Source organism: Macrobrachium nipponense, chromosome 39, assembly GCF_015104395.2.
Source record: "Macrobrachium nipponense isolate FS-2020 chromosome 39, ASM1510439v2, whole genome shotgun sequence".
Classification (NCBI taxonomy): Eukaryota; Metazoa; Arthropoda; class Malacostraca; order Decapoda; family Palaemonidae; genus Macrobrachium; species Macrobrachium nipponense.
This window is the reverse complement of record NC_061099.1, coordinates 17263067-17288091: the sequence shown is the minus strand read 5'-3', so window position 1 is coordinate 17288091 and position 25025 is coordinate 17263067. Positions and strand designations below refer to the sequence as shown.

Here is a 25025-nt window from a genome sequence, read left to right as displayed (position 1 = left end):
TATATGTAAATAATTATATTAGATAATATACATATATTATATATTATATATATATATATATTATATAATTATTATATATATTATATATATATATTTATATATAACATAATATATATATATATATATATATATATATATGATTTATATATATAATTATAATATATATATAATATATATATATATCTTTTAATTTATATATAGATATAATTATATATATATATATATATATATAATATATCTGTGTGTGTGTTTGTGTGTCTCATCTTAATTTGTTTTTATCGGATTGAATACCAAAAAACATTAATGGCCAAATAAAGACATTATTATTATTATTATTATTATATTATTATTATTATTATTGGAGAAACAAATCCACAGTTATGTAAATGTACTATATTTAAATTTAAAAACAGCAAGGATAGCTTTCGGGAATCTGTTCGGTTCCCCGTATCAATCAGCTATATCAACATGTCACGATTGATATAAGGGGAACCGAACAGAGGTTCCCCGGAAGCTAATTCCTTGACTGTTTTTAAATTTAAAGGAAATATTATGTAACATTTACATAACTGTGAATTTGTTCTCCATTTGAAGACTCGTGCTACTATGAGATTTTTAATTATTATTATTATTATTATTATTATATTATTATTATTATTATTATTATTATTCTTATTATTATTATTAATTTAGTTGGTAGTAGGAAGTAGACTTCTTTTAAACAACTTCTGTTGAAAATTCTCGAGTCCCTTCATTGTTGACTTTTCAGTATTGCTTAGACTGGCGAGCAATTTGCCATGGAGGACATGTCAAAAACAGTGGATTCAGGGGATAATTACTTATTCTGCAGGAGTAATACATAGGTATACATCTCTCTCTCTCTCTCTCTCTCTCTCTCTCTCTCTCTCTCTCTCTCTCTCTTACTGAAAAGTCAACAAGACGAGACTTGTGAAAGTCCTGTATAATAAGATGAACACAGCTGAATCAGCCATAATTTTCACATATACTATTTTTTATTATTGTTATTATTATTATTATTATTATTATTATTATTATTATTATTATTATTATTATTATTAGTTAAATTATTATTTTTATTTGTTTTTTATTTTTGTTGTTATTTTTTTTTTTGTTTATCACTGTCCTCCAATTCGACTGGGTGTATTTATAGTGTGGGGTTCCGAGTTGCATCCTGCTCCCTTAGGAGTCCATCACTTTTCTTACTATGTGCCGCCGTTTCTAGGATCACACTCTTCTGCATGAATCCTGGAGCTATTTCACCTCTAGTTTTCCAGATTCCTTTTCAGGGATTCTTGGATCGTGGCCTAGTGTTCCTATGATTATGGGTACAATTTCCACTGGCATATCCCATATCCTCCTCTGCCCCTCTCCTTCTTTCTTCTTCTTCTTCTCTTCTTCTTCTTGCTTCTTCTTCTTCTTTCTTCTTCTTCTTATTATTATTATTATATTATTATTATTATTATTATTATTATTATTCCGTTGAATAAAATGGCAGAATTCAGCGAATTAATCTTATATATTATCTTTTTCTATTTTCCTTATTACTCGCTTTTCTGGCTCAGCGAGTAATAAGCGAGTAATAAGGAAAATAGAAAAGATAATAAACTAAGATTAATTCGCTGAAATTCTGCCATTTTATTCAACAGAATTTGTTTAAAAGAGGGTCTTCTTCCAAAATATCATTATTATTATTATTATTATTATATTATTATGATATTATTATTATTATTAAAATATTATTATTATTATTATTCACCTTGAACATTCACTGTCTAGGTGCAAAACAAATTTATCTATATATTGATAAAAACAATGGTATTTGTGCTTATTACGGATATAAATCTCTCTCTCTCTCTCTCTCTCTCTCTCTTCCTCCTTCCTTCCTGAGCGACTGTGTGTGTGTGTGTGTGTATGCGTTCTCTTCGTCTTGGACACCTGTACCAATCCACTCCTCCCCTTCCCTCTCCCCTCTACCCCTCGTATATGCCGTTCCCTATCAATAGAGTCAATCTGGCTGCCAATATCCCCCGCCCCTGACCCCTGACACCTACCCTCCCCCCCTCCCCCCCCCCACCCGGGGCCTCTACCCAGGGGCATGGGCATTGCACGCGGTGGCGCTCTTTTAATCTTAGAGAGCCGCTAATAGTCTCTGATTGTTATGATTAGGGATGGTCTCGCGTCCCCTGGGCTCTAAATCAAGAAAGAAGGTGGCCCCCTCTCTCTCTCTCTCTCTCTCTCTCTCTCTCTCTCATTTCATTTGGCCTTCTTATTGAAGATCTCTCTCTCTCTCTCTCTCTCTCTCTCTCTCTCTCTCCTCTCTCTCTCTCTCTCTCTCTGACGTCACCAAGCATGAGAGACCTCGCTCACACTCGCCCGATAAGGTCAGTCAGTTCGATATAAGATACAAAAGGGTTTTGGGTTGGGATAGTTTAGGCAGTGATTGAGAGAGAGAGAGAGAGAGAGAGAGAGAGAGAAAGAGTGATTTATTCTCACTCTCTCTCTCTCTCTCTCTCTCTCTCTCTCTCTCTCTCTCTCTCTCATATATTCATGTATGCATTTATTTAAGATGTTATATATACTAGTTGTAAAGGTTTAATATATATATATATATATATATATATATATATATATATATATATATATAATATGATTTTTATTTGTATTTATATACAATATATATTTATATATGATATACAATATATATATATATATATATATATATATATATATATATATATATATGAGAGAGAGAGAGATTACCATTACCTATTTGAGGACACAAATTCCAAATTTTCTTTTGTTTCTTTATTTTTGAAAATACATAAACATTTTCATTTTCCTTAACGCTCTCTCTCTCTCTCTCTCTCTCTCTCTCTGTATTAACAGCGGCGCCAAACTCTTTGATCTTATACAGACAGGTAACGTACAAAAAGGGAAAAAAAAATTCGTAAAAACATTATTTCGTGAAATAAAATTCCCCATTTGACATTTTACCGAAATTGCAACCTATTTACAGCCCTGAGTCCTGTTGCGAGGAACAAGGGCCTAACGACCACGTAGGTTGGGAGGTGGGGCGAGAGAGAGAGAGAGAGAGGGAGAGAGAGTGACAGTGGTGGGATAAAAGAGAGAGAGAGAGAAGAGATAAAAAACAGATTGCAGACGATTAGAAAAAATAAACATATAATCATAAAAATGCGGACTAAAAGGAACTTAATGAAAGGTATCGGTTTTGATTTGGTCTGGTCAGAAGATGAGAGAGAGAGAGAGAGAGAGAGAGAGAGATTGGCTATTAAAGACCGGCTGTGCTTGTGGTTTCGTGGGAATTATTTGGCGAAATTCGTACAAAGTTCATAAATGTATTACAGACTCTCTCTCTCTCTCTCTCTCTCTCTCTCTCCTCCTCTTCTCTTTTCTCTCTCTCCTTCACTCTCATCCATTGAATCTTCATGATGCAGAGAGTGACCACCAGGTATATAAATAGGATGCTTGATGATTTTTTTTTTCTTTCTTTTTTTTGCATTTGCCGTATGGGGATCAATTTGTACGAAAATTTTAAGAAATGTGCTTTAGAATAGGCTGATTCTCTCTCCCTCTCTCTCTCTCTCTCTCTCTCTCTCTCCTCTCTCTCTCTCTCTCTCTCCTAACCTGTGTGTATGTGTGTGTTCGCGGTCGGCCCTTACATGCGCGCGCGCGCGTCTCAGAGGGATCGGTTTCAAAGGCGGTACAACGAAAAACTGAAAGTCTAATCCATTCTTTGGTTTGGGAATGAACAACACGGGCGTAAGCGGGTTTATGTGTTTACTCAAGAATATGTTTCTCTGATCGAGTTTGTCGAAGGCCTCTCTCTCTCTCTCTCTCTCTCTCTCTCTCTCTCTCTCTCTCTCTGCTAAGATTATTTGATTTCATATTCCCGCTCCATCTCCTTTTGGGTCTAACTTATCCCTTCAAAGCTAAGCTTTTGAACTTCATATTCTCTCTCTCTCTCTCTCTCTCTCTCTCTCTCTCTCTTCCGAATAGCGGTTACATTTTATCAAACGTAGGGTTTCCTTTGATGAACGATATAGGCACTTTAGGAGGTTATCGATAACAGCCTGAATGACCGAGCGTGTGTCTCAGATTTCGTGTGAGTGGTGTAGATGGTCGCTCTATCTCTCCAATCTGCCTTTCTTTCTTCCTTTATTTTCCTTGTTCTTGCTTTTTTACACACCTGTGGTTTGACTGTTACCATCTCTCTCTCTCTCTCTCTCCTCTCTCTCTCTCTCTCTCTCTCTCTCTCTCTCTCTTCCAACTTTTTTTGTAATTCTTTTCTTTCAGATTTTTTTGTAAAAATTAGTTGAGTATTGACCCTGTCCCAGTTTGTTGAGATTTCATTTGTAGCAGATTGGAAGTAATTCTTCCTTTATTTGCTTTATTTTTAGCGTTTACTTTCCTGTAACGTAACTATACTCACATCTCACTCCGTATTCCACTCTTATTTTTTGTCATTCTTTTCATCCACATTTTTTGAAAAAGTTGATATTCCAGTGACCGTCTCAGTTTTCTGGGATTTGAGGCAATTCTTTCTATATTTTTACTATATTTTTGTTATTTTTACATTCCTGTAACTCGATAACTTTTTAACTTTTCTCTTTCGCTCAATTCATTATTTATTTTTATAATCCTTTTCATTGAAAAGTTTTTAAAGAAACTGCTCTTTCACTGGCTCATTTTCAATTTTCTGAGATTGTGGGTAAGTCTTTCTGTATTTTTAATTTTTGTTTTTTACGTTCCTGGAACTTCACTATTAATATCTCTCTTCCTATTCCAACTTTATTCTTTGTAAGCCTTTTCGCTCAGATATTTTTTTTTAAATTGCTCTCTTACTGACTCCCCTTCTTAGTTTTCTGAGAATTCCTTCACAGAAGATTGAAGGTAATTTTTCCTTTATTATCTTGTGTGTGTGTGTGTGTGTGTGTATTTTTTTTTTTTTTTTTTACATTCCTATAACTTAACTATTAACATCTCCCTCTTTTTCCGCTCTATTCCACATTTTGTGGTAGCTCTTACCATTTCTTTATTATCATCTTTTTCAAACAGTTTGTTTTTGTAATTGGATTTCTAGGGACCCTTACTCTTGCCGACACGAATTTGATGTAGTTTACCTAAGGGTTCTTACGTCAGAGAGAGAGAGAGAGAGAGAGAGAGAGAGAGAGAGAGAGAGAGAGAGAGAGAGGAGAGGCAGTTGATGTTCACGACACTAAACAGATGCGTCTGGTCAGCATCTGTTTTTACCTGCACGTATACAAAAGGAGAAACAATGAATTAAGGAGGTGTATGTATGTGAGTTTGCGTGCGTGTATGTGTGCGTTTGTGATAAACCTTAGGCTAAAATAGGCGTTTTTGCTTACACACAAACTTGTATATACGCCTACATGTACGTAGAGAACTTAATTATACCAGTATTAGTCACTTTCTGGCAATGTGCACTTCCCTGCTAATGTCATTTCCAACTTGATGACTATCAACTCGAAGTTATTCAGTCTCTCTCTCTCTCTCTCTCTCTCTCTCTAAGATCCTGACCATCACTTCGCCTTCGGTAGCAGAAACTTCAGGACTCCCAAAAAATCCTTTTAATCATAAGCGATCGGACATCGACCCTATAATCATTGCGTTCATTTAATCTTAAAGGATCCTTCGTGTTCATCGGATGGAGAGAGAGAGAGAGAGAGAGAGAGAGAGAGAGAGAGAGAGAGAGAGAGAGAGAGACCCCATCCCCAATCGTCAAATCACTAGTTTTTCTAGAAAATGATTATTCTTTGAATACATTTCAAAGACGTTATTTAGACAGAGAGAGAGAGAGGAAGAGAGAGAGAGAGATAGAGAGAAAGAGAGAGAGAGAGAGGGCGGGGGATAATAGTAATGTTCATATAGCAGAGGTTTTCAGATCTATATTCCCGACGGTAAACAGATTGTAAATTATTAATATTTCTAATTATGGCGAATACTTTAAAAACATGACTACAAATGTTGTCATTGGGTTTGCCTGGGTTAAAGTCTATTGTGTGTGTGTGTGTGTGTGTGAGAGAGAGAGAGAGAGAGAGAGAGAGAGATAGAGAGAGAGAGAGAGAGAGAGATAACCTGGGATATATACTTTCATAAGTATAGAAACGGAGTGTATTTTAGTGGCGTTGTCCCTCTTGCCTTGTCATCGAAATTCCAGATACAGGGTCGAAAGGATTTTAAAGACATTTTCATGGACAGATGTTTAATCATTATTGGCCATAACCTTCGAACTACAAGACCCAGAGACTTTAAATTTCGCATGCCTTACTCTATACTTATAACCCCTTTCAGTTGATGCCAGGGTTAGTGATCTTGTGGCCTTGGCTATGATCCTCGTGCTCAAAATTAATTCTTTTTTAGGTGAAAATTGTTGGTGTCTAAACTTGCGAAGAAGTTGAATTGTGTTCTTTCAAGATTTCTTTATAAGGAATTATCTTAGGGGAAAATCTGTGTGTATTTTTTTTTTAGATAACTGATAATTGTGTCCGTTTCAAAACAGTTGTAATTAAAACCGTATATTGATTGAGATAATTGATAATTGTGTGCCATTGTGGTTTGTTATGTAAATTGCCAAATAAATCAGCATATACTTTTTGAAAACGTGGACGAAGCCTAACTTCGCATAATATTTTTGTGGCCGTTATAAAACCTACGAAAAAATTGCGTTAAAAGCGTAAATCTTTTCCAAGAACCTCAGCCTCATACGCAGTGACAAACTCCCAAGAGATAAAGTCTGTGAAAAATGAATAAAACATTGTATGAGCGAATACCATTTCCGCGTCTGGTATCGACGCACCAGAGAGAAATACGGAGAAACGTAAACACCATTTTCTGCGGGGTAGAATAATTCCCCCGAGCGGTATGACCGTCCTCTCAGTTCTTCTGCTTCTTCTTCTTCTTCTTCTTCTTCTTCTTCTTCTTCTGCTTCTTCTTCTTCTTCTTCTTCTTCTTCTGAGAGAGAGATGGTGAAGAGGATTCCTCGAAATGGTTTCTGCGTATTTAATCTGTTTCTTATCAATTTTTTTTTTATTTTCTTTTTATATTTTAATGGAAGACGAAAGTGAGAAACTTGAATTGTCTCTCGAAATATCTTAGTTACAGTGATGGTGTGTTGCTGTTTTGTTTCTGTGTATATATATATATATATATATATATATATATATATATATATATATATATATATATATATATATATATATATAAACAACGGAGCAGCTACTCCGTTGTTTATCTTTCCTTCGTGGCTTATACCTTTATTTATGCATTTATCACGTTCCAAACTTTCGTGATTCAGTTATACATACATACATACATACATACATGCATACATACATACTACATACACACACACACACCACACATGGACGAATTCATCCACGCATACACACTACACACTTAACTACTCGTTTCCAGGAAGGTGTCGCTGTTTGTGTCAACTGATACAAACTCCGTCTCCTTCTCGTAAAGCGTGACACCTAAAATACCCATTATATCATAACACACCCTTTTTTTTTTATCATACATATCTTGAAGTCATTCTCCTGGAACTTACCTTCCAGAAAGACGATCCATCTGGGACTGTCGTTCTTGGAACGGCGGAAGTAGAACCTGGAATGAGTGGAAGAGAGATTGAGGTTATAATCATGTTGTGATTTCTGGTTGTTCAACAGTTGTAGACTTGAAGAACGTAGTGTCTTTGGATAAGTGTTTTGAGAAAGTTCGGTCATTTTTATCATTACGTTTTTGTATACTTTATTTGTATTTCATTATGTTGTAATGTACAGGATATATATGCAAATATTACACATTATATATATATATATATATAGATATATATATATATATATATATATATATATATACTCGCATGCAAAGTCTGAAGGTGAGTGGCGCAGTATACCTATAAGAAGATATAACACACTATAGATAAACCTGTTCAAGTAACGCGGTATCAAGATTGTAGTTAGTCTTCTGCAAAAGCTTTTTTCACCCTTGGTGTAGTACCTCTCTCTCTCTCTCTCTCTCTCTCTCTCTCTCTCTCTCTCTCTCCACTCTAATAGCAACCACACTTTAGGGACCGCCATTAGAAATATACACTAATAAAGGTTCAGAGAGCCTCGTAAATCTCCTCTCTCTCTCTCTCCTCTCTCTCTCTCTCTCTCATACATACACACACACATATATATAGTAGCTATTAAGCTTTTAACTTTACTCATCTGTCCCTTTATTCCTGGCTAACAGTAGGTGGAGAAATCCATTACCCGACCCTGATTTATGAATAAAATTACCATAAATCTCTCTCTCTCTCTCTCTCTCTCTTCTCAGAGAGAGAGAGAGAGAGAGAAAAGGCTGTTTTTTTTTCGGTGTAATTAGAATCTAGTTAGGAGACACACAGACCGCTGTGTGTGTGTGTGTGTGTGTGTGTGTACCAATCCTATAGCCGCCACCTCCTCACTCCTACTATTATACTTCTACTCCCCCCACTCCCCCTCCTCCTCCTCCTCCTGTAAGTCCAACAGTACCTCCTACCGGCCCTCCTGACACAGCGCTCTAGAGAGAGAGAGAGAGAGAGAGAAAAGACTCGGTCGGTGGTTTATCGCAAGTGATCAAAGGACCTTTGCCGCCCTCATTCCACTCTCTCTCTCTCTCTCTCTCTCCTCCTCTTGTGGGTAGGCACTCAAAAAAAACCCTTATCACACTCCCTATTCATCCCCTCTCTCGCTCTCTCTTCTCTCTCTCTCTCTCTACTCCCGTCGCCCCCTCCCCCCCTCTCCCTCCCCCCCCTCCCCCTCTCTCCCTCCTAGTCCTTCGTCTTCTAAGCGAACACAAACACTTCAAAATCTCGGGTATAACTTTTCCTTTTTCTGCAAGCGTTACTGTCTGTCTTGGGGAAGTTGCTGTTGCTGTTACCTGTTACCTGTTACCTGTTACCTGTACCTGTTACCTGTAACTGTTAACTGTACTTGTTCGTCGATCACAGGTGTCAGGGTGTGCTTAAATACTTTTTGTTCCATCTTGCAGAGATTTTTGTCAAAGTTTGTGTGATGCTCTACTATATATTGGTCATTTTTCTATTCATTTTTATTTTTAATATAATATATATGTGTGCATATATAAATCCACCAAAGATTTGTAATATATATAAATATATATATATATATATATATATTAATATATATATAGATATATATATATTAGCTATTATTTATATTAATTTTAAAAATAATATATATGTATATATATATTATTTCCCCTTTATATGTACTTCGAAAACTCCCTTACCTATTGCCCTAAATTAATTTATCTCTATCTCTATCTCTCTCTCTCTCTCTCTCTCTCTCTTGGGTGAAGAAAGGAAACTCCTACTACCCATTTCCTCCAAAAGGGTTGCGTGTAAATCAAATTGATTATCTCTCTCTCTCTCTCTCTCTCCTCTCTCTCTCCTGTAGTACGCCGGACCCGCTGGGATATGTATAGGTGGGACCTGACAGCACTTCCTTAGTAAGCGCAGTTAGTTAGCGTGTGAGGAAGAGATACTCTCTCTCTCTCTCTCTCTCTCTCTCTCTCTCTCTCTGAACTCAGTGTTTATTAAATATTTTTCCTATGTTAGAATTTTTTCTTATGTTAGATTCTCTCTCCCTATGCCAGCTACATGCTGCTTGGGAATGAAACAAATAGTGTAGAACAAGAGGAGGACCTTGGAGTCATTATTACCCAGGACTCAAAATCCACAAAACATTGCATAAAAGCAGAAAAGAAGGCACAGAAACTAGTGGGATACATTAAGAGGCAGTTCAAATACAGAAACAATGAAACGGTGCTGCAGCTCTACACACCAATAGCCAGACCATATCTTGAATATGCAGTACAGTTTTGGTCACCAACACTAAGAAAAGACATAAATAGATTAGAGGGAGTACAGGCAAATAGGTTACCGAAGACGATTACAGAGCCTGAACATGTATGGCTTAGAAACGACGGTTGCCAGAACAACTAATAGAAACATTTAAAATACTGAAAGGCATAACAAAAGTAGACAGTAACCTATTTACATTAAACGAAAACCAGACAAGAAATAATGGACGGAAACTAGAACTGAAGAGATACGACACATCCCAGTGAGAACTTCTGTACATACAAGATAATGTGAGTCGTGGAAAAAACTGCGACCAGAAGTTGTAAGTAGCAACAGTGTAGAAAAGTTCAAAAGAAATCTAGACAAAATCATTAGGACACTGTGAATGCACAGTAAAACCTGCTCCTACAGATAAGGGAGCACATGATGTCTCCTCGGATGGACTAACAAGTCTTTGAGACAGCCTAATCCTTGTAACTCCTTGTAACTATTTCTCGATTTCTGCATGAAAGCTTGAATACGGAGTAAAACTAACTCTCTCTCTCTCTCTCTCTCTCTCTCTCTCTCTCTCTCTCTCTCTCTCTGACACGGAAAACTAGTAAGATGTTTTGCTGTAGATGTTTATGAAGTTTTTTTTTTAAAACCATATGCGTTTCCTCTACGTATTACGAGAGAGAGAGAGAGAGAGAGAGATCTTATCATGTTTCATTCAAGCCTAGAGTAAAAGAGGAAGTTCAAGGACCTATAATACCAGAGATCTGAAAGCAAGGAGGATGGATTAGTTCATAATCCGACTCCATTGTTTTCGACAAAAACAAATAAACAAAGGAAGGAAGGAAGGAATAAGGGATTCGTCCAAATACCCTGAGAGATGAGACAATTTGTACGTCAAAAAAAAAGCAAGCAAACAAAGGAAGGTAAGAAAGAAGGATGTAAAAAGCAAGTCCCAGGAAATATTCCCAGAAATTTGATTCGAGTTTCAGTCGACAAAAAGTTATCAAAGGCAGGGAGGTAAGACACAGGAAACTGACTCGATCTTATGTCGAAAAAAAAAAGGAACGAATGAAAGAAAGGTCTCCTCCAAACTACCCTGAGATCTACCTCGATTTTGTTAGTTTTCACAAAGGGAGAAAAGTTAGAAGTCACCTATAGTACCCTGAGATCTGACTTAATTTTGCCGAAAAAAAAACCAACAGCAACAACACCAACAACAACTAAGGAAGGTAGAAAAATAAGAACGATTGGTCCATAGCTCCCCGAGATCTGCCTTTCTGTCAACAATAAACAAAGGAAAGAAAGGAATATCTGCCACGACTTTCTGTCGACAAAACACACGAACAAAAGGAGAGAAAGAAGGAAGGAGGGACTATCTAGTTTTGCATGTCTACAAAACTCAAACGCACAAACAAACGAAAGAAGGAAGGAAGGAAGGAAGGAAGAAACAAACAGAAAGGGTCCCATGCACTCACCCTGCGGGAGAATTGTCGTTGCACACCGCCCTCGTGGCCGGGTCGAAGTAATACCTCGTCATGGGCGTCTCGACGGCCTCCACCACCCGACGGACCGCCTCGCCCTCCACCAGGCGTGCCATGAGCCTCGGGCCCACGACCGCGCCCAAGGGTCCCGAGCCCAAGGGCCCCAGAGCGCCTAGGGCGGCGCTCAGCCCGCTGCTGCCTCCTCCGCCCCCTATACCTCCTCCTCCGGCCGATCCGGGGCCCCCCCGACCCCCGGAGGATCCGCCTAAGATCAGTGCCAACAGGAGTCTGGAAGAGATGGATAAATTGGTTATTATTTTTATTATTATTATTATTATCATATTATTAGACCATGATTACTGGTCTGTTCATAAGTCCTTATTTGTCAGTAATTCCCGGTCTGTTCATAATTCCTGGTCTGTCCATAATTTCTGGTCTGTTCATGATTCCTGGACTGTCCATAATTCCTGGTCTGTTCATAATTCCTGGTCTGTCTGTAATTCCTGGTCTTCACAATTCCTGGTCTGTTCATAATTCTTGGTCTGTTCATAATTCCTGGACTGTTCATAATTCCTGGTCTGCCCATAATTCCGGGTCTGTTCATAAGTCCTGACATGTCAGTAATTCCTGGTCTGTTCATAATTCCTAATATGTACATAATTCCTAGTCTGACTTTAATTCCTGGATCTGTTCATAATTCCTTGTCTGTCCATAATACCTGAGCAGTTCCTTGTGTCAGTAATTCCTGGTGTGTTCGTAATTCCCGGTCTGTTCATAATTACTGGTCTTGATTAATTCTTGGTCTATCTATAATTCCTAATCTCTCTGTAATTCCTGGGCTGTACACAATTCCTTATGTCAATAAATCCTGGTTGGTTCACAATTCCTAGTGTGTCCGTGATTCCTGGTCTGTTCATAATTACTGGTACTGTTTAATTCCTGGCCTGTCTCTAATTTCTAACTGTAATTCCTGCTCTGTCCATAATTCCTGGTCAATCCACAATTCCTGGTGTGTCCGTAATTCATGGTCTGTTCATAATTATTCTTATTGTGTCCGTAATTCCTGGTCTGTTCATAATTATTCTTATTGTGTCCGTAATTCCTGGTCTGTTTATAATTATTCTAATTGTGTCCGTAATTCATGGTCAATCCATAATTATTCTTATTGTGTCCATAATTCCCGGTCAATCCATAATTCCTGGTGTGTCCGTAATTCATGGTCTATTCATAATTCCTGGTATATCCATAATTCTTGTATACGTGGTTTATCGATACTTCTTAAGATCTGATCTGTCCGTAATTCCTGAACCTGTCCGTGATTTTTCGTTTATCTTCGTTACCAGTCACTTCGTAATTTTCTGGTTCCGTCCGTGATTTCTGGTGTTCCTGTGATTTCTGATATGTCCGTCATTTTCAAGTCTTCCTGAGATTTTTTTGCCTGTACGTAATTTTATGTATGTCCGTAATTTCCACGGTGTCCGTAATTCTCCGGTATGGAGGTATATATTTTCCTGGACTGTCCATAATTTCCGGCTTGTCCTTTAATTTTCTGGATCTGTCCGTCATTTATAGCATGTCCGTAATTCCTGGGGTGTCCGTGGTTTCACGAAAAAATATTATTGTAAGCTGATTTTAGAAGACTGAGAGAGAGAGAGATTCCTGAAATGATACCTACAAACCTTCAAAGAGAGAGAGAGAGAGAGAGAGAGAGAGAGAGAGAGAGAGAGAGAGATTTCCCTAGACGATTTGCAGATGCCTATGAACAAAGAGAGAGAGAGAGAGAGAGAGAGAGAGAGAGAGAGAGAGAGTTACAAGGAGTTACAAGGCTTAGGATGTCTCAAAGACTTGTTAGTCCATCCGAGGAGACATCGTGTGCTCACTTTCTGTAGGAGCAGGTTTTACTGTGCATTCACAGTGTCCTAATGATTCTGTCTAGCTTTCTTTTAAACTCTTCCACACTGTTGCTCTTTACAACTTCTGGTGGCAGTTTATTCCATGTCACATATCTTGTATGTAAAGAAGTTCCCACAATGGGATGTGTTGTATCTCTTCAGTTCTAGTTTTTATCTATTATTTCTTGTCTGGTTTTCGTTTAATGTAAATAGGTTACTGTCTACTTTTGTTTTGCCTTTCAGTATTTTAAATTTTCTATTAGTTGTCCCCGCAATCGTCGTGTGTCTAAGCCATACATGTTCAGGCTCTCTAATCGTCTTCGGTAACCTATTTGCCTGATGGGTGGAATTAGCTTTGTGGCTCTTGCTTGTACTCCTTCTAATCTATTTATGTCTTTTTTTAGTGTTGGTGACCAAAACTGTACTGCATATTCAAGATGGGGTCTAGCTATTGATGTGTAGAGCTGCAGCACAGTTTCCTTGTTCCTGTATTTCAACTGCCTGTTTAGGGATCCCACTAGTTTCTGTGCCTTCTTTTCTACTTTTATGCACTGTTTTGTGGATTTTCAGTCCTTGGTAGTAATGAATCCAAGGTCTTCCTCTTGTTCTACACTATTTTTGTCATTCCCAAGCAACATGTAGCTGGCATGAGGGTTGTTTGTTCCTATTTGTATAACACCTTACATTTATCTACGTTAAAAGGCATTTGCCATTTTTTTACCACTCTCCTATTTTCATTAGAATCATTTTTCTTAAAAAAAAACTTTCTACTGTCCATATGTGGTCTGCTTGCATTTACACCTAGTTTGGGTGTCATCCTGGCCAAATTTGTGCTAGTATTCCCTGCTAGTTAAGCCTACATCAAATGTCATTAAGATAAATAAAAAAACTAAGAGAGGGCCAATGGGACAGAAACCCCCCTGTGGGGGAACTTCCGCTTGTTTACAATCTACCCATTCTGGGATTCTTCACCGAATTTAATTACAACTCTTTTTCTGTAAGTTTAGCCAGTCTTTCGAAACCCTAGTCTGCTGTTTTCTTCTTCTTTCTCCTACAATTTCCTAAAGGCTTACTACTTTTAACTTTTTCTTACCCAGAGGTTTCTTGTGTGGGACTTGGTTATTATTTTTTTTTGTCAAAAGGGCCCATTGTTTTGGAAATCTTAAGTAGAAGAGAGAGAGAGAGAGAGAGAGAGATTCCTGAAAAAATGATATCTACAAACCTTCAAAGAAAGAGAGAAGAGAGAGAAGAGAGAGGAGGAGAGAGAAGAGAGAAGAGAGAGAGATAGAAGAGATTCCTGTAATGATACCTACAAAACCTTTAAAAAAAATGGTGAGGAGATAGAGAGCGGGAGGGGCCAAAAGGACAGAGGGGCCCTTTTTCAATCCAGGCTTGCTCCCTCCTTCCAAATCAGGCTCTGATTCGGTCCATCACCCCCCCTCCCACCCCCCTTTACCCCTTTCTAGATAATTTCCCCCCTCCCCGTCCCCGCCATCCACCTGCCCTCACCCCATTTAAAAGAGGGCGAAATAGATTAGGAGACCATTTAATAAAACTGTCTCTGTAATGGGGGCGGGGGGGGAGGGGAGGCCCTCCTTGGTCTCCCATTATTTTCTAACGTTGTCGGCATTTCGGAGAAGACCTTCCAGGAATTTGGCCCGACAAAGAAATAAGGACGGAGAGAGATGCTTTCGAAAAGTGTCGTGTCATGGACCTGCCGGGAAAAAAGAAGAAAAGAAGAAAAAGAAGGAAGAAGAAGGAGAGAGGAGAGAAGAGGGAGAGAGGGTAGGAGAGAGAGAGAAGAGAGTTTTTTTGGTGTCCCTAACGGGAAAAAATTCATTTAAACTTAAAGTAAAAGGTTAACAGGACCACCTTGTTTGGCTAAGCAACAGATAATAAATTTTTTTAGGATTATTAATACTTTTAAGGAAGAAGAAGATTAGTGGAGGAGGGAAGGAAGAGAGAGAGAGAAGAAGGTGAAAGAGAGAGAGGTAGGAAGTGAAAAAATCGGGAAAAATCCCCGGTGCACTTACGGACAGGAATCATGTGGCTACGCTAAGAAAAAGAAGAAGAAGAGAGAAGATACAAAGAGAGATTGGGGTAAAGGGGAAAATCCGGTTAAACTTAAGAAGCTGAGCACAGATAATTCTTTTACATTGTAATATATTTAAGAAGAAGAAGAAGGAAAAAAGGAAAAGGTATAGGACGAGGGGAAAGGAGGTTGGAAGAGAGAGAGAGAGAGAGAGAGAGAGAGAGAGAGAGAGAGAGAGAGAGAGAGAGTGAAATAAAGGGAAAAATCCTGTTCAGCTTATGTACAGGAACTGAGTGACTACGCTCAGGTGATTTTTTTTATATAGATTTTAATATTGCAATCGATTTCAAAAGACGGCATTTCTCTCTTAACTTTCGTGGATTATTTTAACATTTTAATAGGTTTCGAAAGACAATATTTCTCTTTAAATTTCGTGGTTTAGCTTTCGGTGTTTCAAATTAACTTCTCTTAATCAGTTCAGACATTTGTATGAAAAAATGATTGTTTGAAAGCTAGAAATGTTTGATATACATGATACTATTGTCAGTAATCTCGGGCCTAAGCCTGCAGATGCAGGGATTTTAAAGTTTAGAATGTAGCTCTATAGTGCAGCCTATGCAGCTAAATAGGTATACAAGGCTTAGCTTGCTTACGCCATAAAGAGTCATGACAACGACTCACTTTCGTTATTATTATTATTATTATTAATTAATGAAATATTTGTGAATGTAATCGTTGTTAGAATCTAATTCTAAGTTAGACGATTATTTTAGAATTATTGGTAGGCTTGGGGATATTGTTATTATTATTATTATTATTATTATTATTATCTTTTTTTTTTTTTTTTTTTTTGCTCTATTATTATTAGCACAGTCCTCCAATTCGACTGGGTGGTATTTATTTATGTGTGGGGTTCCGGGTTGCATCCTGCCTCCTTAGGAGTCTATCACTTTTCTTACTATGTGCGCCGTTTCTAGGTTCGCACTCTTCTGCATTAGTCCTGGAGTTACTTCAGCCTTTAGTTTTTCCAGATTCCTTTTCAGGGGTCTTGGGATCGTGCCTAGTGTTCCTATGATTATGGGTACAATTTTCAATGATATATCCCATATCCTTCTTATTTCTATTTTCAGATCTTGATACTAGCTCATTTTTCCCTCTCTTTCTATTATTATTATTATTATTATTATTATTATTATTATTATTATTATGAAACGGCTCATCCGAAACGGCGACCCCATATAAAAATGGGAATCAGCTGGGAAGAAGAAGATTTATTATTATTATATTATTATTATTAGTTATTATTAGCACTGGTATAATTTCGCCATATATTTTGATAAGTTCTCAAAAAGGGTTGTTCACATTGTGACCAAAATGTGGAATGCGTTTTGGGATCAGCAAGCAGACCTGAGTCTCATTATGATTTAATTTACTGTTATTTATTTTTGTTTGTTATTTTTTTATATTTAGGTACCATTTTCATAGTTTGAATAATATTTCCCAATTCATTTTATCTATACTAGCCAGGTTTTCCCATAGGGGACCTGGGCTTGTAATATATAATAATAATAATAATAATAATAATAATAATTAATAATAATAATAATAATAATAATAATAATAATAATAATAATAATAATAATAATAATAATAATAGTACAGTTCCTTCTCTATTTTCCTAATTATGAGGAACGAAATCATTATAATTAGGAAAAATAGAGAACCTATATAGAATTAATGCAGCTGAGGCAGCAATTACTTTTAATAAAACATGTTTAAAAGAGGATTTACTTCCAGCATACAGTAATAATAATAATAATATTTTTAGAGGCTTGTTTTAATGGTAAATGTGTCACGTGACGTGAGGCTAAGCCCCACCTACTCCCCGACGTCACCTGTGCCCAAAAAGATATTGGCCATTGAAGTTATCATCTAAGTGTTTTGACCCCTCCTGGGTATGACCTAGCATACTCTTTTTCTCTCTCTCTCACACACGTTGGAATCTGCAATTAAGTATTTTAGGCCCCGTCTAGGTATGACCTAGCATACCTGGGACTATTCCTACCAAGACCCCCCACCCCCCCCCCCCTCTCTCTCTCTCTCTCTCTCTCTCTCTCTCTCTCCCGTTGTTTTGTGTCTCCAGTTCCTGGTCATTATGCCCCATCATTATTGAAGGCGAATAGCTCCTCCAGCCAACATTCCTCCGTCATATTGGGTCTTTTCCCACTTGCTGATGGAACAAACTACTTCTTTCTTTTTTCTCCTGTTACTGCTCCTGCTCCTGTTACCCGCGGCATTTCCATCCGGGAATCCGACAGCAGCGCGTCCCTGGAGCCTCCTCCTCATTCCAGGCACGGACATAACTCGGGTTTTGCGATTCCTTTGGCTTTTTTTTTTTTTATTTGGCATAATTTCTCTTTCTTGGTCTCTGGAGGATCAGGATGTTGTTTGTATGTGGCAGGCAATTACCTCGAATATTATTTTGGTATGCCGTTTTTTGGGTGCTTCGTAATGCGTCCTCTCTCTCTCTCTCTCTCTCTCTCTCTCTCTCTCTCTCTCTCTCTCTCTCTCTCTCTCTCTCTCTCTCTCTGTATTATATTGTATACATACACATTTATATACATATATATGTTTTTTACGTGGTTAAAATGAATTCCCTGTATCCTTTTAAATGTGATATTTCTGGAAACTATAGACTATATATATATATATATATATATATATATATATATATATATATATATATATATATATATATATATACACACACACACGTAATGTAATAGCTACAATGCCCTCTTGACTTCTTGAATCCTTAGCGTTTTTTTTTTTATATTCTTGTCACTACAAAGCCTTAAGATCCAAGTACAAGAATTATGAAGAAATTATGATGTCCGGTAGAGGGACACGAACCCGCTATACCATAATCACAACAAGGTCACCTTGCTGACCTGGCCTCGTCGGGATTATGGTGACACAGGTTCGTTTCCCGCTACCGGACATCATAAATTTCTCCATAATTCTTTCACTTGGGATCTTAAGGCTTGTAGTGACAAGCGTATCTAAAAAAGCATGAAGAATTACTAGAAATTAGGAGGGCATTGTGGCTATTGCAATTACATATGTATCTGGTAAAATTAGCAGTAGAATCTGCATATTTGCACACATACGTATAATTATATATATATATATATATATATATATATATATATAATATATATATATATATATATATATATATATATAATTTCCTACGTCCATGGACCATAAAACTTGTGTTCCTCGATGTTACAACTTATTAGTGGTGGTGGTTAGGCATATTTGGCATATGACAGGATTTTATGGCTCATGAAAGATATTATTAGTATGCCCGTTATTATGTCCCTCCCAACTAGGTATCTGACTACTGTGTAAATGTATATTATATATATATATATATATATATATATATATACAATATAGGAGATCAAAACCAAATGATTGCTTTCAGAGGCCTTCACGTAATAGCTGACACATCTTCAGGGAAATTGTTAGTGCATGTAATAGCAATTCTTCACTTGAATGTATATAGACTGAAAGATGGGTTCCTTGATTTGTGTAGTCTTCAGTATATGCTGTTGTATGAGGACATTTTTTTATATATATATATATATATATATATGTGTGTGTGTATATATATATATACATACACATACATAAATTTCGATCTGCTGCTCTCTTGTAAATATATTGGGGGGTGATTTTAATTTTCATTTGAGAGAGAGAGAGAGGGAGAGAGAGAGAGAGAGAGAGAGAGGGAGAGAGAGGCTAAATGAGGGGACCTCTCTCTCTCTCTCTCTCTCTCTCTCTCTTCTCTCTCTCTCTCCCGTACCTTTGAGCAAAAATACAAAATTCATTTCTGCGCCAAGTTGGATTTTGTATCCTGTAAATCTAATGATCATATCATTATAAATATATATATATATATATATATATATAGATATATATATATATTATATATATATATATATGACAATAATACCTTTGGGTCACTGGAGACTCATGGAAGCACAGAATGACACGTATGGCGGAACTGGGATCATTTTTAATATAGTCGGCACTTTTTCAACCTCCTGTTTCAAATATTATTCTTTCTCCACCCCTACCCATCGCCCAATTACCCACCTACCCACCCGCCCATCTACCCACAAGCCCACTTAAAGGCTTATAGCCGTCAGATTCCGTAAAATGCCCTTGGTCATTCGGGCAGAAATATTCACGGGATGCCAAAGGTATACCTTGAGGAACGCCTGGAACGGAGGTCATTCTGACACGGTACAACGTCTTCAGATCATGATAGTTGTCTCTTTTGCTGGTATAGTTGTAGGAGTAGGATGGATTTGCTTTTGGAACCGCTTTTTCCATTATCTCTAGTGTTTATAGTAGTAATAGAAGTAGTACTAGTAGTAGGAAGTGGGGGAAGTATATGTTTTTGAAACGGCTATCTCCGTAGTGTTTGTAGTAGTAGTAGTAGTAAGGGGGGCCGGAGGAAGAGGAGGAGGAATTTGTCTTTGAAACGGCTCTCCCTAAGCTGAGTCCTTTCAGGTTATTTTGCAGGAGAGGCGTTGCCTTAGCAACGGCACACCATTCCTCGGGCACCTTCTTTGTCGTAATTTAGCTCCATACTCATGATTTTACCATTCGTTTTTATATTATTTTATTATATATCTTATTATTATTTATATAAGAAACTTCACCTCATATGGGATTCTTTTTCAGAGGATAAATAGCACTCGTAATGTTTAAATTGACAAATATTTACCCCTGATTCTCTCCCCTCACGAACACTTTCCAATTCCTTGATCAGTCTCTGCAGTTTCCCATTATTGCGCCCGATCACCGAATCGCCACCTCCAAACATCAGAATCAGGAGAAAGTCACAAGTTTTGTGATGTAAATATCAACGTATCTGTAAGTTCATTTCGTAGGCAGTGGGTGGGGGGTGGGACGGGTGTGGGTGTAGGAATGAGGGTCGAAGTCGATTGGTTTAGTGGAGATGGACAAAATCGTGGGTCATGATCGACTGTCGTGATTCGACGGGTCGAATTTTTTAGATTTTTTGCGCGACATTCCATTATTGCTATCACACACCACTGCCGGCATTCCTTTCTCTCTCTCTCTCTCTCTCTCTCTCTCTCTCTCTCTCTCTCTCTCTCTCTCTCTCAGAATTAATATGGAATGTGTGAGAATATGAATGTTTGGAGATTTGTACATTCATTCGATCGTTAACGCCTCCTCTCTCTCTCTCTCTCTCTCTCTCTCTCTCTCTCTCTCTCTCTCTCTCTCTCTCTGGAGAGTTAGCTTTGTCCTTTTGTCCTTTTTGATAATTTTATTCAAACTCACGAATTATTTTTTATTAAATCATGACGAAAATGCGAATTAAAAACATTATAAATAGTTACGGCATATCTTTGTAAAGTCCGTCATTTTATTGTGACTTGCATTTAGATTTTATTAACTTGTCTACGCATAAATCAATGTGAGGTTTGAATAATAATAATAATAATAATAATAATAATAATAATAATAATAATAAATATATGCAGCCATTTTTCGCTGATACCATTAGCTTAAAAAACTTTTAACACTCTGCTAAGTATTGAATACAGATTTGGAAAACGTCACATCAGTAATCCTCTCTCTCTCTCTCTCTCTCTCTCTCTCTCTCTCTCTCTCTCCACAAACACACACAAACGCACACGCGGTCCGTACGCTGCACAACAAAATCAGTTCTCGCAAAAAAAAAAAAAAAAAAACAAAAAAAAAAAAAAAAAAAGAATAAGATTCCAAAGTATAAGTAAAGTATATGTATAAGTATAAATAAAACTATAGGTATAAAGGACAAGTATAAGGCCGACGGCACGGGCAACTAAATGGGGCTTAAGTGGCCGAAGTTTTCGGGATAAACGGAGAAAAAGAATAATTATAAATATTAACAATTAATTACACTTGGACTTTGAATTATACACACACACACACATATATATATAGTATATATCTATATATATATATATATATATATATATACACGTTTTTGTTAAAGAGCAGGATGAGAGACAACTTTCCCCATTATTATTGGTATATCCTACCTCTCAGTTCTCATTCCACGTACTTCTTCAGACTTTAGTCCTAAATAATTTCTCTGTAGTCTTTGTAGTGTCTACTTAACTTCAAAATATATTTTTTGTAGGTTTCTGTAGTAATCAGAAAATGGCCGAAATTTTGGTCATCAGAAAAGACTATGATTTTGTCATTATTATGGTATGTATATATAATGAATGTATAAGGTATGTATACTACGTAATGAATTTACGTTATGTTTATATAATTTTTTAATAGGTTAATGTGTATATAATCAACGTTTTTCGATTTTTAATGCATACGATAATGAAATGCCTCTATTCCAAAATGATGTGATATACTTATAATAATGACGTCATAGGGCGTCATTTAAGATTTAGTAAGCGGTTTCTTAAAAAATATTTAAAATTCTGACTGAAATGAATCTTGATTTGATGGTGAAGTGTGAGATGTTACAGTGTACAGACAATTATTATTATTATTATTAATTATTATTATTATTATTATTATTCAGAAGATGAAACCTATTCATACGGAAGAAGTCCACCACAGGGGCCACTGACTTGAAATTCCAAGCTTCCAAAGAAGAGATCACTTATTAGAAATGGAAAAAAAATTGAGCGACCTTTCTACCATATTATTCCTCATCATCGCCATCTTCTCTACATTTCAGGAGAGAGAGAGAGAGAGAGAGAGAGAGAGAGAGAGAGAGAGAGAGAGAGAGAGAATCGACACGACCCTCTAAAGATTTATGTGTAAAATAACGAGAGATTAATTATGTACGTCACGTCAAGTCAAGGTAAGTGATTGGGCAAACGAGTCAAGAGGCTGATATAGTCTTCTGCTGTTTGCTATCTGCTAGATCTTCCAGTTCTATACTTCTGCTTCCTCTGCTGTTTCTGCTTCAGCTGTTTTTCTATTGCCTCTGCTGTGGCGGCTAGTTTAGACTTTAAGGGGTTCGTCAAGTCTACAGTTATTTTTTGATAAATCTCCCATTTTAGACATTAAAGAGTTAGTTCTGTTATAGTGTTTTCTTTGTTGCAAATCTGCGACTAACAGACCCTTAGGGATTCGTTCTTCTAAGATTTTTTTTTTTTTTAATAAATCTTCGACTTTTAGACCATAAGGGATTCGTTCTAATGGGATTTTTTATTCATAAATCTTCGAACTTTTAGCCATAAGGGATTCGTTCTAATGGATTTTTTATATGTAAATCCTCGACTTTTAGTCATAAAGGATTCGTTCTAAGGGTTTCTTTTATGTAAATCTTCGACATTTAGACCATACGGGATTCGTTCTACTGGGATTTTTTTTTATATAAATCTTCGACTTTTAGACCATAAGGGATTCGTTCTAATGGAATTTTTCATTCATAAATCTTCGTCTTTTAGACCATAAGGGATTTGCTCTAATGGGATTTTTAATATAAGTCTTCGACTTTTAGACCTTAAGGGATTCGTTCTAATGTTTTTTTTATATATAAATCCTCGACTTTTAGGCCTTAAAGGATTCATTCTAATGGATTTTTTTATATGTAAATCCTCGACTTTTAGCCATAAAGGATTCGTTCTGATGATTTTTTTTATATAAATCTTCGACATTTAGACCATAAGGGATTCGTTTTACTGGGATCTTTTTTTATATAAATCTTCGACTTTTAGACCTTAAGCGATTCGTTCTAATGGGATTTTTAATATAAATCTCCGACTTTTAGACGTTAAGGGATTCGTTCTAATGGGATTTTATTTATAGATCTCCGACTTTTAGACCTTAAGGGATTCGTTGTAATGGGATTATTTTATTTATAAAACTTCAACTTTTAGACCTTGAGTGATTCATTCTAATAGGATTTTTCTATATAAATCCTCGACTTTAAGCCATAAGGGATTTGTTCTAATGGATTTTTTTGTATAAATCCTCGACTTTTAGACCTTAAGGGATTCGTTCTAATGGGATTTTTTTATATAAATCTTCGACTTTTAAACTTTAAGGGATTCGTTCTAATGAGATTTTATTTCTATAAACCTTCGACTTTTAGCCATAAGGGATTCGTTGTTCTATATATATATATATATATATATATATATATATATATATATATATATATATATATATATATATATATATATATTTTTTTTTTTTTTTTTTTTTTTTTTTTTTATAAATTTTCGACTCTTAGACCTTGGGATTCGTTTGAATGGGATTTTTACTTTATAAATCTCCAACTTTTGGACCTTAAGGGATTCGTTCTATTAGGATTTTTTATTTATAAATATTCGACCTTGAGACCTTAAGGGATTTGTTCTAATGGGATTTTTTTTATATAAATCTTCGAATTTAGTCAAAAAGGATTCGTTCTAATGGGATTTATTTCTATAAATCTTCGACTTTTAGACCTTAAGGGATTCGTTCTTCAGGGATTTTTTATTTATAAATCTCCGACTTTTAGACTTTAGGGGATTCGTTCTACTGGGATTTTTACTTTATAAATCTCCGACTTTTGGACAGTAAGGGATTTGTCCTTCAGGGATTTTTACTTTATAAATCCCCGAATTTTAGACCTTAAGGGATTCGTTCTAATGGGATTTTTTATATAAATCTTCGACTTTTAGACCTTAGGGATTCGTTCTATTGGGATTTAAATTGATAGTATGCAACTTTTAGACCTTAAAGGATTCGTTCTTCAGGGAATTTTTATTTATAAAACTTCGATTTTTAAACATTAAGGGATTTGTTCAAATGGGATTTTTTTTAAAGATTCGTCTTTTAGAGCTTAATAGATTCTTTCTTTAGGGAATTTTATTCATATAAATCTCTGACTTCAAGAAGTTATGGGATTCGTTGTTCGGGGATTTTTTTTTTTATATAAATCTCCGACTTTTAGATCTTAAGGGATTTGTTCTAATTTTTTTTTTTATAAATCGTTGACTTTGACTTTCAGACCTTAAGGGATTCGTTCTGTAGGGATTTATTCTATAAATCCTCGAATTTTGGACCTTAATTGTTCGTTGTAATCCGATTTTTATTTTTAAGTCTTCGACTATTTGACATTAAGGGTTCCGTTCTTCTGTGATTTTTTATTCATAAATCGTCGACTTGTAGACCTTAAAGGGATTCTTTCTTTTTGGGATTTTTTATTAATATGTCATTTTTATTACTTTGTTTGCATACGTGGAGTAAATGTATTTATGGTTGCTATATATGTTTAGAACAGTTTTGTATTATTAAATACAAAATTGTAAATGTTTAAAAATTCCGAAACTCGGTTTTGTATGTGTAAGTACGTGCCTGTAGACGTTTGATATTTGTGGAACACTTTTGTATTGTATAAAACGTGGCTGTAAATGTTTTATATTGTATAACACTGCTTTGTGAGTAAAAATACCTGCCTGTAGATGATCTGATTGCTCTAGTTAGGGAACTAGAAGAAATGAGTCAACCAATTGATAAATAAATAGATAAAAATGCAAGTAACTAATTGTTGAATAATTAGAGAAAAATGTAAGTAAATTTGAGAGATGACTTAATATTGACAACAAGAGAACAGTGAGTGACCCTTACCTCCAGCACAAGCCATCCATCGTAGG

General features: G+C 36.2%; 1 protein-coding gene across 1 annotated transcript in view; it reads right to left on the bottom strand.

Moving 5' to 3' along the window:
* LOC135210156 (palmitoleoyl-protein carboxylesterase NOTUM-like) overlaps positions 1-25025 on the bottom strand; it is an 87554-nt gene that overhangs the window by 61592 nt on the left and 937 nt on the right. Inside the window, exons 1-3 of the mRNA XM_064242979.1 lie at positions 25000-25025; positions 11389-11682; positions 7616-7671 (exon numbers count right to left, since the gene is read on the bottom strand). The exon at positions 25000-25025 is cut by the window's right edge and continues 937 nt beyond it. Of these exons, the coding sequence (XP_064099049.1) occupies positions 7616-7671; positions 11389-11682; positions 25000-25019 (370 nt within the window). The 5' untranslated portion in view covers positions 25020-25025. The remainder of the gene's footprint in view (positions 1-7615; positions 7672-11388; positions 11683-24999) is intronic.